Source organism: Malaclemys terrapin, chromosome 2, assembly GCF_027887155.1.
Source record: "Malaclemys terrapin pileata isolate rMalTer1 chromosome 2, rMalTer1.hap1, whole genome shotgun sequence".
Classification (NCBI taxonomy): domain Eukaryota; kingdom Metazoa; phylum Chordata; order Testudines; family Emydidae; genus Malaclemys; species Malaclemys terrapin.
This window is the reverse complement of record NC_071506.1, coordinates 276,537,895-276,552,656: the sequence shown is the minus strand read 5'-3', so window position 1 is coordinate 276,552,656 and position 14,762 is coordinate 276,537,895. Positions and strand designations below refer to the sequence as shown.

Here is a 14,762-nt window from a genome sequence, read left to right as displayed (position 1 = left end):
CCATGTGAAGATAGTGACATATAAGGGTGGAAGGAGAGGGAAAGTCATCAATATGTTTTTGGGATCATGGGGTTAAGGAAGTTCTCTCTTCCTCTTACAGACTTGAGGATCACCTTCTATATTCCCTCATTTTACATGAGCACCCGGGGGCCATATTCTCATACTTCTCAGATGCAACAGGACTCAGTTCATAAAAACACAAGAACAGCCATACTGAGTCAGAGCAATGGTCCATCTAACCCAGTATTCTGTCTTCTGATGGTGGCCAGTGCCAGATGCTTCAAAGGGAATGAACAGAACAGGGCAATTATCAAGTGACCCGTCCCCTGTTGTCCAGTCCAGCATCGGGCAAACAGAGGCTAATAGCCATTGATCGAGCTGTCCTCCATGAACTTATCTAATTCTTTTTTGAACCCAGTTACTTATGGTCTTCACAACATCCCATGGCAATGAGTTCCACAGGTTGACTGCATGTTATGTGAAGAAATACTTCCTTTTGTTTGTTTTAAATCTGCTGCCTATTAATTTTATTGAGTGAGCCCCGGTTCTTAGGTTAAGTGAAGAGATAAATTATACTTCCTTTTTCACCTTCTTCACACAATCTGAAGCTCATCAGTGCTAGTTCTTAATGCATAAGAGGGCTCTTTGTTGAGCACCTCCTTTTGTGCCTCTGAGCTAAATAGAAATCATATCTAGGCTTCCTGCACAAATCAATATTAGTTAACTACAACACTTCCTGAACTCTTCAGTACAGTAGTTTTACAGATATTCTTGAAAGATACCCAACAATCTTACCTGCGGCCTGATAACCGATTCTCATTGTTTTTGGGAGATCTGTCTCTCTTTTCTCTTCCAGCTTCTGAATGTCTGTGAAGAACACTTAATCTGAGTGTTTTTTCACTGGTGTCTATATCAAAGCTTGCCATTGATTTCCTTTCTTCAGCTTTGGTTCTCTCTCTTTCTGATAAGAGTTTGGCAAGTGGATCAGCTGTGTCTTTGGATGTATGTCTTAGCTTCTCACTGATTGAAGTTGTGTATGAGTTTGATGAAATCTTTGATGAAAATTCCATATCTTCTTTCAGACCACTGGCATTATGTGATGAAAGGTAACTCATGGACTCTGTGGAAGTTCCTTTAATTTCTTGAAAATCACTAGTTGGCACCACTGAAGAATTTTTCTGATGATCTTCCTCTTTGAATTGCATTGTGCTATTTATGCCAGAGGATCGTTTTAGAAGCTTCCTTTTTACTGAATCCTAGGATAAATTGTCAATAAAGAACATACCAGATTAAATGTTCAGCCTTTTTAAACAAACACACAAGAAAGCAGAAGGCTCTATTAGTCTAACTACTGGGATATGCAGTTTATTCTGTTATTAGGGATGTGGGAGAGCCTGTTTGGATAATAATAGTAAGAACTGACTTGCATCTTCATCCAAAATTTGGACAGTATCAAGCCAGAACTATATGGTAAGTCACTTGGGGTGGGATCCACCTGGCCCATGAATAGGGCTCCTTAGTGCTACAACATAAAAATAAATAAATAAATAAATACATAAATATTATTATTAATAATAAGGATCAACTTTTTTGGTCTCTTAATTGTGCATTTTCAGGCACTCCTTCTTTTCATCCAGGATCAGAAATGAAATAGCTCACGAAACCTTGTTGTTGAGGTTTTACCCAGTTCAGATGAAATCAGGAAGTACAGGAAAGTATCCAGTCCTATTTCTAGACCCAAGTGGTTTAGACAAGTTCAGATACACACACAAACTTTTATGTGCATCTCAGAAATTATTCAAACTGATCATGAGAGATTTTTCCATTGCTAATGATCATGGGTCCAACTTTGCACTCTTTACTCAGGCAAAACTCCCGTTGACACACAAAAAAACAGAATAGGGAGAAAAACCAAAAACATGAATCTTGGTGTTTTTAAGAATACTCACTGAAAGAGTACAGTACAAAACACATGAGAATGTTAGTTGAAGTTTAATTGCTGGAACCCAGAACTGTTGTTGATTTAGGCTGGGGTTTCTAAAGAAATGCATTGGGATTTGAGTGCCTAACTCCCTTATGTACCTTTGAAAATTCCAGTCTTAAAGAAATAAAAAGTAATGAGAATGGAAAATAAACAATAACTATACATAGTGTAATCAAAGATCAGAGAGTTGCATAGATTAGTTATTACACAATGTGATGATCGCTGATGGTTCTAAATCATCTAAAAGATTTTCTTAAATTACTAACTACAATCTCTTCCTTAAATTACTGCTCTACTACAAACTCTAAATATAGCGATTTAATATACAAAAATAATCTGCATGTTATATTCAGATGTCTTTACTAGAAAATATAATGTAGAAATCTATAACTCTAACCCTCTATTTAATCTCTCTAGAAGTACAGGAAAGCACCTCTTGTGAACTTGCAGTGGGTCCAGCCATCATTCCTCTGACAATGAGACCAGACCTGGACCTTTGCTTCTCTCTCATTGTGGTCTTCATCTCCTCAGAAGTTTCTGTTATTTTCAAATCATCTCTGCTATTTTTTGACTTTTTATCTCCTTCAGAGGATGAGCCACTATTGGGTACTACCACAGTCTTGGATTTCTCACTTTTATGTTGATGTCTCTTCGATGGAATGACTTTATCTAGTGGAACATCAATGTCATATCTACCAGGGAAGAAACATATTTAAAATGAAATTATACACAAATACTATCAATAAAAAATTACAATAATAATGTGGTTGAGTTACTTGTGAATTATCTAGCAATTATATATGACTGATAGCTCATCACTTAAAATGTCTGCATACAGCTCTTCAGTTTTTAATCCTGCACTTTTTCTGGAATGAATTATAAATTAAATAAATTATTATTTTAATCTTATGATATCTTAATGTGCAACATACCATCTCCTAATGGAGAAAGTATGTATAAAATCCTAAATAGCGTTTAAACCATTAGCTGTCTTCAATGAGAATTAATTTATTATCATTTCTTATTTGTAATTAGGGCTGTCAATTAATCACAGCTAATTTACGGAATTAATTCAAAAAAATTAATCGCGATTAAAAAAATTAATCACAATTAATCGCAGTTTTAATCACACTGTTAAACAGTAGAATACCAATTGAAATGTATTAAATATTTGTGGATGTTTTTCTACATTTTTAAATATATTGATTTCAATTACAACACAGAATCCAAAGTGTACAGTACTCACTTTGTATTATTATTTTTGATTACAAATATTTGCACTTTAAAAATGATAAACAAAAGAAATAGTATTTTTCAATTCATCTCATATAAGTACTGTAGTGCGATCTCTTTATCGTGAAAGTGCAACTTATAAATGTAGATTTTTTTGTTACATAACTGCACTCAAAAACAAAACAAGGTAAAACTTTAGAGCCTACAAGCCCACTCAGTCCTACTTCTTGTTCAGACAATCGCTAAGACAAACATGTTTATTTAGATTTACAGGAGATAATGCTGCCTACTTCTTATTTACAGTGTCACCTGAAAGTGAGAACAGGCATTCGCATGGCACTTTTGTGCCGGCATTGCAAGGTATTCACATGCCAGATATGCTAAACATTCATATGCCCCTTCTTGCTTCAGCCACCATTCCAGAGGACATGCTTCCATGCTGATGATGCTTGTTAAAAAAATAATGCATTAATTACTTTATTAATGACTGAACACCTTGTGGGAGAATTGTGTGTCTCCTGCTGTTTTCCCACATTCTGCCATATATTTCATGTTATAGCAGTCTTGGATGATGACCCAGCACATGTTGTTCATTTTAAGAATACTTTCACTGCAGATTTGACAAAACGCAAAGAAGGTACCAATGAGAGATTTCTAAAGATAGCTACAGCACTCAAACCAAGGTTTAAGAATCGGAAGTGCCGTCCAAAATCTGAGAGGGACAAGGTGTGAAGCATGCTGTCCAAAGTCTTAAAAGAGCAACACTCTGATGCGGAAACTACAGCACCCAAACCACCAAAAAGGAAAATCAACCTTCTGAAATTGATATCTAACTCAGCTGATGAAAATAAGCATGCATCGGTCCGCACTGCTTTGGATCGTTATCAAGCAGAACCCATCATCAGGATGGATGCATTTCCTCTGGAATGGTGGTAGAAGCATTAAGGGATATATGAATCTTTAGTGCCAATTACAAGAGTGCCATATGAATGCCTGTTCTCACTTTCAGGTGACACTGTAAACAAGAAGAGGGCAGCATTATCTCCTGCAAATGTAAACAAACTTATTTGAGTGACTGGCTGAACAAGAAGTAGGACTAAGTGGACTTGTAGGCTCTAAAGTTTTACATTGTTTTGTTTTTGAATGCAGGGTTTTTTTGTACATAATTCTACGTTCGTAAGTTTAACTTTCATGATAAAGAGATGGGACTACAGTGCAATTGAAAAATACTATTTCTTTTGTTTTTTACAGTGCAAATATTTGTAATAAAATAAATATAAAGTGAGCACTGTACACTTTGTATTCTGTGTTGTAATTGAAATCAATATATTTGAAGATGTAGAAAAACATCCAAAAATATTTAAATAAATTGTATTCTATTATTGTTTAACAGTGTGATTAATCATGTGATTAATCGTGATTAATTTTTTTAATTGCTTGACAGCCCTATTTGTAATATCGTCACGTCTAGGAGTCTCTCGTCATGGACCAAGACCCCAGTGTGCTATACGCTGTATAAACACCCAAGAAAAACAGTCCCTGCCCCAAAGAGCTTGCAATCTAAGTATAAAACAAGACGGATACAGCCAGATGGGGGAATACCAGGAAACAATGAGGCAAAATTGGTCAGCATGGTAGGCAGGGTTCGCGGCAAACCAGCAGCTTAATCATTGCCATTCCTTCGAAGCTTGCCAAGAGTCTCTCATTTGGAATGAGACTCACTGATTTTGGATTAAAGTGAAGGATGTTTTTAAAGTATTTCATTCTTATGATTTACGTTTTGTAATGTGTTTCTGTGAGGCTTAGATTTTTGTGTCTTGCAATGTTACATTGCCAAAAGTTCTCTGACTCCTTATTTAAATATAGGATGTGCAAGAATACCATATGGCTCCCATCCTGCAATGACTTATGCAGGTGCTTATCTTTATGTATGAGTAGCCACATGGAAGTCAATGGGGATTGCACTCAAATTGTAGAGTCACCCACGTACATAAATCTTTGCAGGATTAGGTCCTAGTCTAGTATCTGGTCGATGGGTGAAATTCGGGCAAAACTCCTTTTGACTTCACTGGGGCCAGGATTTCACCCTCTGACTTTAGCCAGTTCCAGATGACTCACAGGAAGGTATAAAACCCCATAAAGCATCTATATCAGGGGTTCTCAAACTTCATTGCACTGCGACGCCCTTCTGACAACAAAAATTACTACATGACCCCAGGAGGAGGGACCGAAGCCTGAGCCTGCCTGAGCCCCATCGCTCCAGGTTGGGAGCCAAAGCCCCAGTGCTTCAGCCCTGGGCAGGGGGGCCTGTAACCTGAGCCCTGCCACCCTGGGCCAAAGCCGAAGCCTGAGTCCTACCACCCAGGGCTTGAAGCCCTTGGGCTGCAGCTTTAACCCCAGACCCCAGCAAGACTAACGGCAGCCCTGGCAACCCCATTAAAACAGGGTCGTGACCCACTTTGGGGTCCTGACCCACAGTTTGAGAACCTCTGATCTATTGTATTAGTATATATAGTATCTATAGTACACCTCTACCTCGATATAACGCGACCCGATATAACATGAATTTGGATATAACGCGGTAAAGCAGTGCTCTGGGGGGGCAGGGCTGCGCACTCCAGCGGATCAAAGCAAGTTCGATATAACGCGGTTTCACCTATAACGCGGTAAGATTTTTTGGCTCCCAAGGACCGCGTTATATCGAGGTAGAGGTGTATATCAGAGGGGTAGCCGTGTTAGTCTGGATCTGTAAAAAGCAACTGAGGTCTGGTCTATACTACCCGCCTGAATCGGCGGGTAGAAATCGACCTCTCGGGGATCGATTTATCGCGTTCCGTCGGGACGCGACAATCGATCCCCGAATCGGCGCTCTAACTCCACCAGCGGAGGTGGTAGTAAGCGCCGCCGACAAAAAGTGGCAGAAGTCGATTTTGCCGCCGTCCTCACAATGGGGTAAGTCGGCTGCAATACGTCGAATTCAGCTACGCTATTCACGTAGCTGAATTTGCGTATCTTAAATCGACTCCCCGCTGTAGTGTAGATGTACCCAAAGAGTCCTGTGACACCTTATAGACTAACAGATGTATTGGAGCATAAGTTTTCGTGGGTGACGAAGTGGGTATTCATCCACGAAAGCCTATGCTCCAATACATCTGTTAGACTATAAGGTGCCACAGGACTCTTTGTTGCTTTTTATCTATAGTATAGTATATAGTAACTGGTATATCATGGGGGGAATTGTACTTCCTGACTATAGGTGGTGAGCAGTTTATGCCCTGATGCATGAGCCCCATCCCTCCAGGTCGGGGGCCAAATATACCAATATAATTTGTATCCCAGCTAATGTAACTGCAGAGGCTAAAACATTAAGTGATTAACATGTTCATTTCAATTTCTAACCTTTTAACCTTTTTTTCTAATTAAATATTTTCATCATTATGATCCTTCACCAGCAAGTTCCATGAAGTTAAAAAATATTGTGTTATAAAATATTCCTTTTAATTAAATAGTTAAACAGCTACTTTTTAGAAGCAACCAAAATATTGTACAAGAGGGAAGGGCACGGTATACAGAAAGGATACACGGAAGTTCTAGAGGTGCCGGGGACCATGACTTGTGACTCAGGGCCATGCAATTCTTGGCTGGCAAAGGGCACAGTGGGCCAGATTTAAAAGGTATTTAGGCACCTAATAATGCAGATAAGTACCTAGTGGGATTATCAAACGTGCCAAGGCACCTAAGCCCCATGGGCACCTACATGCTTTTGAAAATCCCATTAGGCATCTATCTGCAACTTTAGGTGCCTAACTACCTCTAAAAATCTGGCCCAGTGTGTAAATACTGGGGCTGTTTTTAGAGTTTGTCAAAGCCTCTCTAAAGGACGTGAAGAGGTAAACTTATTTATAAGAGATGGTTATTAGATCATGACTCAAAGAACCAGCTCTTGGCACAGAAAATCTAATTCTCATTCTGTGCTGTTTCACTTCTTTTTTTTTTTTTTTTTTTAATTATCAGGAAGGCTGAAATGTGGACTCATCTCAGACACCGGCTTTTTACACTCTAATTGCCCATTTCTCCTCTGGCTGCTGGGGGCTGACTTGGTTATGGGGGTCACTGGAGGTAGCATACTCCAGCCACACTCCTTCCCGCCCTGACATTCTGGAAGGACTTAGCATTGCCAGATGGGCAGTTCCGCATGCCATTCCTTATTACGGCAGCTTTGCAGCCCCTTTGTGTTGCCAGAGCATGGGCCAAAACGTGTCCACTGTCCCCCCTGATAGAGATCTGCAGCCCCCAGGGTATTAAAGATGGGAAGGAGAAATCCCCACCTTTCCTCACATCCCTTCCAAGGCCACTCGAAGGTAGGAATGAGATCAACATACAAATGGGCAGACTCTCAGTGGGTGTAAATCGGCACAGCTCCATTCCAGTCAATAGAGCCACACTGATGTATACCAGCTGAGAACAAACCCACAACGTATGCCTCCATTGCACATCCACTCAGTTACTTTCTTCCATCCCCACATCCATCCATGCTCAGCATCGCCAACCCCAAGTGTGCAAGAATCATGAGTCAGGCGATCCAAAAAACCCACAAGCCTGGCAGGAAAAAAATCATCATTATTTTTTTAAGTGAATACATTTTGTGTTATTTTATCTTTGCTTTCTGGTTTCTGAGCTTTCAGAATACACTGGGGTCATGTCATCAAGCTTATCTCTGCACCCACAGTGGCTAGAAATGTACTCTTTCTTTAAAGAAAATTAAGCGTCTCAGGTAATCACTTGACTCCTGGAGCTGGGGCTTTAAAAAAAGCACCACTTACTGTGAGAGTTGGCAACTCACCTTTCTCAAGCTACCTTTGGAGCAACAGAGAAGGGAGGTGAGACCAGGCATGTCAGTGGGGTCACCCCTCCCTTGGCTGCACCCTGAAACCCCAACATATGCCACTGGGGAGGGGAGAGATGAACGTGTGTGTGTCTCTTTAAAAACAGCTGGGCACTCCTCCCTGCCCCTCCCCCTCGGCCTCCGCCAGGGAACCACTGCGCAAGCCCGGAGACTAGAGCGGTCTGGCTTTAGAGGGTGAGGATCATAGAGTCCCAGCGAGACACAAGAAAGAGAGTAAACCTTCGCGATCGGGGCCGCCCTGCGTCGGGAGCGGAGAGCTCGCTGGTCAATCATTCCCGCCTCCTGCGCGCGGGGGTGGGGGCGGGAAAGAACGGCCGCACGTTTCATTGCGCATGCGCGACGGAGGGGTATAAGTAGAGCGGAGGGCGCGAGCTGGGACAGGGGCTGGTCGCTGTGGCGCAGGAGCTGTGTGGGGGATGGGCTGAGTCACTGTGGCCTGACGCTCAGCGCCCCCCCCCCCCCCCTCCCAGGGGCAGATACTAGGGACCGGGGCTGCCCGGGAGGGGCCGCTTGTTAAAGCAGAAGCGCCCTCAGGGCTCGGGCTCCCTGCGGGACCTGGCAACCCCCTCAGGGGGCAGCTCCCCGGCGGGGGGACGGGGCGAGACCGCTTAGCCTTGTTTCAAACCGTCTCACGGGGGGGGGGGGGGGGGGGAGATTTGGTGGAAGATTATAAAAGCGTTTGGTTTCCAAGTCTCTGTCACACACACACACTGCTACACACCTGCCCTGTCTGTAGGGCTCGTCCTTCACTGGGGTTAGGCTTCATCACTGCCCCAAGGACAGCTGGGTGGGTGGTTGTTGTTTTTAAACACACTTAAAAATCCAGGTTATTCAGTCTGCCTGCTCATTGACCCCGCTAAAGGGACAAAGAGCAGCTACGGATTGCTTGAAAACCATTGGAGGGAGGGATCAGGCATGTTTTAAATTGCAGGAGGCTCTGGGACTTCAATTGATCTAGCCCAGGGGTAGGCAACCTAGGGCAGGCGTGCCAAAGGCAGCACGTGAGCTGATTTTCAGTGGCATTCATGCTGCCCAGGTCCTGGCCACTGGTTGGGGGGGGGGGGGGGGGGGCTCTGCATTTTAATTTAATTTAAAATGTAGCTTCTTAAACATTTTATAAACCTTATTTGCTTTACAGACAACAACAGTTTAGTTCTATATTATAGACTTCTAGAAAGAGACCTTCTAAAAATGTTAAAAATTATTTCTGGCGTGCAAAATTAGAGTGAATACATGAAGACTCGGCACACTGCTTCTGAAAGGTTGCTGACCCCTGATCTAGCCAATAGAAGAACCTGCTTCTAAAAGTATTCAGTTGAAGCATAGTATCTAGCATAAACTAAACATAAACATCTTAACAAAAAGGGGACATTAATATTCAAAAGTAAGTCATAGAAAGGATTTGTACAAGTTCCACCCTGCAGGATATACACTTGGGTAGAAAGGGGTTCAAAATACTTGAGGTTGTTAAGTTCGTAGGGATGAAATGAATACAATCATGCCTTTTTTATGATTCTGATCCTATGTATTCTATTTCTAGTTACATATAAGAGAATTTGTTGCCTAGATATTTATCACTACTTAAAGCAGTGATGGGCAACCTGTGGCCCATCAGGGTAATCTCATTGTGGCTGGGAGCTGCGGGGGGGACATGCCTGCAGACTGTCAACATCAGCAAAATGTCTTGTGGCCCGCAATCAGATTACCTTGATGGGCTGGCTGCAGGTTGCTCACCACTGACTTAAAGGCATGCATTCATATCTGAACTTTCTCAAACATCTGGTATAATAGCTCAGGGCCCCTTGTACAGCAGAATGAAGATGTAGGATAGATTGTCAAACACCAAATATGATAGCAGAGGGCACCCTAAGACAAATCTCAAGGAGCACATAATTAAAAGGATCATCTCAATTTAGAATATATTTACCTACATTCATCATAGTACCCTTTTAATAGTGTGCCAAGCTAAAGGCAACTAGGAAAAGATGACAAAACTGAATGTAAAAACTGAAACCTCTTCATACTTGCAATTCTGAATGTAGGGATTAGACTGCATACACATGTAAAGTAAAATGGGACTATACCTGTAAACCTCAGTTTTACTTGCATCAGACACTGTTGTTCTGCCATGCATGTCTTCATCTGAGTAGTCATTAACTGATGATGTCTCTATACACCTAGACTGGGAGCTCTTAGCTTGTAGAACTGAAGCTGCAGGACTTGTGATGCATCTGGTGGTCCCAAAATGTTCAAGAAAATAGTTGGTGATAACTTCAAGAATTGTTTTCAGTGGATTCTCCTTTGCCTAGAGAGGGGGAGGAGGGAATACATTGCTTTACAACTATTGAAAGTCTCCAGTTAACTTTAGTTAAAACAGAAGATTGAGAAACATTTTAGTTTTACTGTGCAGCAGTTTAAACTGACTCATGTTTTTTTAAGATGAACTGAGGGGTTTTGCAGATATAAAGTCATGTTAGTTCATAAATGGTATGATTCAGGAAAATATTAAGGAATGTGGAGTACTCAGAGATCCAGTTTATTTTACACCTTAAAGATTCTTAAGAGTCAGAAGCTTAAAACAGAATAGGCAGACAGTGAAACAAAACATTCTTTCCCCAGTCCTTTTGTCTTGGCTTCATATTTAAAAATATTTCTTAATACAATATCCAAATAAGTGACTAAAGTGGTATGTTTATTCCAGTAGGAAACTACTTCTTGAGAAACTGACCATAATGGATTGAACGAACTAGAATATTATACATGCAATAATAACTCAAACTTCTGATTTCTGTTCTGTTTTTCTTGCAAAAAAATCTTAAGTTCTGCAGCTAGCATTAGCTATCCAATTAGATATAAGTTAATACAATCATGCATGTTGAACTATATTTCTCAAATGTTGGTTTAAAAAAAAGTCAGAAATATTGGGTGTCAACCACTTCTGTGTAAATGTAACAAGGAAAAGGTATTGAACAAAACATAAGTCCTTCAAAACCAGTAAAAAACCACACTGTTTAACCGTACAAAGCTGAGCATTAAAAGCAAAAACAAACCTAAAGTAACTATGGTTATATCAGGGTAATTGCTACTCATTTTACATAGTATATATCAGGAGTCAGCAACCTTTCAGAAGCGGTGTGCTGAGTCTTCATTTATTCACTCTAATTTAAGGTTTCACGTGCCGGTAATACATTTTAACATTTTTAGAAGGTCTCTTTCTATAAGTCTATAATATATAACTAAACTATTGTTGTATGTAAAGTAAATAAGGTTTTTAAAATGTTTAAGAAGCTTCATTTAAAATTAAATTCAAATGCAGAGCCCCCCCGGACCGGTGGCCAGGACCCAGGAATGAAAATCAGCTCACGTGCCGCCTTTGGCACGAATGCCATAGGTTGCCTAGCCCTGGTATATATTGTTCAAAAGTATCCTAAACCAGTTTACATGGGTACCATTTACTGTTTCCAGCAACATCTGTAGTTGAGCAAGGCTACCACATACAGAACCACAATATTTTGGGACAAGTGAAGTAGCTGAACATGATATACCTGTAAAAATGGAGGAGAAACTTGGGTAGGTAAAATTACTTGAACTGAAATGTAGGTAGGGCCGCAGTGCTAGCACACCTACTCTTACCCTCCCCTGCCAAAAAAAATGTCTGGTCTACAATACTCATAAGTGGTAAGGGCTTAATTTTACAAAATGTTTTGAAAGCATGATCTGATAACAGTGCCTGTAATACCAGGCAATGTCGCATTCTTGTTCAATTCTGACTCAAGATGATGCTCACTATCCATTCTATCTGTAGGTTAGATTCTGGTGTACAAAGAACTTCATCTGGAAAATGGATACGCTAAAAGTGACTAATCTCTGATGGACAATTAACTGCTCCCTACTCTTTAAATAACATTTATGTAGACTGAAGTTATAATAAGAGTGTTCCATCTCCAGCCCTTAAACTTGTGCTATGCAACTTACACAACCTTGTTACCTCAGCCCCTCCTTAAAGTCAAAATGTAGATCAGGTCTATTCTTTACAACCAGTAATGGGAAATGACACATGTAGTAAGTCCAGCTAACAGCTCTTTGCACTTTAAAGTAACCCCATAATGATGATTCTTGTCTGACCAGGTTTTTAAGATTGCTTTTAACATGTAATATACAACTCTTGGTGATGCTGACTTCTGGTCACTTAAGTACAAAACTGAAAATTCCCTTACCTTGTTTTGTTTGTACAAAGATTGTAGATGCAAAACATTTCGTAGTTCATTTCTATTGTTGATGCTAAGTGCAGTACGTGGAAATTCTCTGTCCATAATGGCACTTGTCTTTTTTAAACCCTCAAGGGAAGAAATGTCAATTTTAGAAATACTGCAGGAAACAGTACAACTTTAAAGTTTACAACATCTTTATTCAGAAGGTCATACCTAATTTGAAGCTTGCTATAAATGCTACAGTACATACACCACTAGTGCTTAAACTTCCTATTATTATCTTGGATAATTTAACTATTGCTATATTATCTAAACTTTTTATAATTAATCAAGGGAAGCCTGCAAACACAATGGTTACATTATACAAGATGACGCTTAAAGCATGGCTACAGTGCTTTTACATCAGGAATAAAATCTATATGCTCACAATATATAAAAAAATCAATAAAGCTTGATTATGAAATATGTATACCAGTGGCTTGACTTTTTCATAGGTGCTGAACTTCAGAATCTCATTAATATCTGATGGGGCTGCCGATAGTACTAGTGAAAACTGGGCCTGTTGTGAATATAAATTCCCAGAATATTTAGGCAGCAGATAATAATCTTTAATAGGATGCTGAGAATTCATAAAATGTATCTGAAACAGTAGCTTGTGTTTTTATAGTCTAAATACTGATCAGGTCTCATTATATGTGTAGAAAACAAGCTGTATTGTATGTTCAAAGGTCAATCAGGCATGCATGACATCTGATAATGGCTGTCTAGAAGTCCTCATATTCCTCCTCTGTTGCACAAGCTGTTGAGTATTTTCAGGAAGTATTTGACCATTAGTAAATAATAACTTGAACATGCTTTGTAATGTATTATCTTTTGTCAAACATAAAATGTTGGAATTGATCTGAAGAGACCTTAACAGTGTATTTCAAAACATGGCTAACTACTTTAAAGCAGGCAAAAAAAAATCCAAAACTTCAAAATGTACACTTCTACAGAACTCTTGTGTTTTTCTCCAGTTAAGAGAAGCAAAGCACCACTTTTAGTTATATGAAGTCTCTTTCTAAACTTAGTGAACTTATGAATCAGGTTGAGTTGAAAGGTTACACAAAAATGATTAACAGCAGGCCCAGGACAAGATTCAAATATTAGATCTACACCTGAATATCTTATAAAATCTCTACTTTAGAAAGACTCCATACAAAATTGCACTGAAATGCTAGCTTTGGAGAAGAATCCCAATTTTAGTGTAAACAATGGGAAGGTTGAAGCTAAAATCCAGCAAAACAAATTACATTGCTCTCTTGAGACATGAGATTCCTACTTGATAGTTATGCTGAGAGACTGCTTTAAGGAGTTAAGGTGGCTGGCTTCAGTCCCAAAGATGCGTGGCGAAACTGCTAGTGAATGATTCTCTGCTGCAGACACCATGCTTCTGAGCTATGAAGTAGCTCCATAGAAAGTCACATAAACACACAAAAAGCACTACGGCAGAAATGAAATAAAGGCAGCCTCTTTTCAATTGTAATGTGTCCCTTGCTTAATGGAAGAATAAATTCCGGGAGATGAATCTGGCACAGGTTCTAGGTTTTCGATGTGAAGGACCTTGGGCAAATACAAGGCTTGCTTCATTCTGCCACCATCCCGCTGCTCAGTTTAAACTGATAATTTTAATAGTGGCTCGCTAAGTGTTCTATGTACACGTCTACTTTAAAAACCAATGCAGTATTTTTACCTGAACATCTTGGTAAAATGTCATCCTGGCAGATAACTTCCATTGTGCTTTGAAACAAAGAGTTGATAGTATAAGGCAAATAGAGAATTAAAACTTGTTTTAAACTAATTCCCATGGATGGGAACAGCATCTGGATCCTGGAATCCTAACTATCTCAACCCATATACCAAAATTATAGCTCTAATAGGCATCAGTGCAGATGGAGAATATTATGAGGTGAAGAGTGGATAGTACAGAGATGTATGAAGGTGATGCTTTCTATAATCCCTACCAACTAGGCCCTTAACTCAGAAAAGTCTGAGAGGAGATATGATAACAGTTTTCAAGTACATAAAAGGTTGTTACAAGGAGGAGGGAGAAAAAAAACGTTCTTCTTAACCACTGAGGATAGGACAATAAGCAATGGGCTTAAATTGCCGCAACGGAGGTTTAAATTGGACATTAGGAAAAACTTCCTAACTGTCAGAGTGGTTAAGCACTGGAATAAATTGCCTAGGGAGATTGTGGAATCTCCATCATTGGAGATTTTTAAAAGCAGGTTAGACAAACACCTGTCAGGGATGGTCTAGATAATAGTCCTGCCATGAGTGCAGGGGACTGGACTAGATGACCTCTCGAGGTCCCTTCCAGTCCTATCAGTCTATGATTCTGAAAATAGGATTTTTGATTTCTGATCCTAAGTTTGGTATGAGCACC

At 40.0% G+C, this 14,762-nt stretch overlaps 1 protein-coding gene across 2 annotated transcripts in view; it reads right to left on the bottom strand.

The window, feature by feature from the left end:
* The window catches only part of MINDY4 (MINDY lysine 48 deubiquitinase 4), a 99,637-nt gene that overhangs the window by 84,024 nt on the left and 851 nt on the right, over positions 1-14,762 (bottom strand). Inside the window, exons 2-5 of one of the 2 annotated variants that reach the window (XM_054016610.1) lie at positions 12,341-12,460; positions 10,208-10,428; positions 2,418-2,676; positions 796-1,256 (exon numbers count right to left, since the gene is read on the bottom strand). In XM_054016610.1, the coding sequence (XP_053872585.1) occupies positions 796-1,256; positions 2,418-2,676; positions 10,208-10,428; positions 12,341-12,460 (1,061 nt within the window). The remainder of the gene's footprint in view (positions 1-795; positions 1,257-2,417; positions 2,677-10,207; positions 10,429-12,340; positions 12,461-14,762) is intronic. The other variant, XM_054016612.1, reaches the window with a different exon arrangement.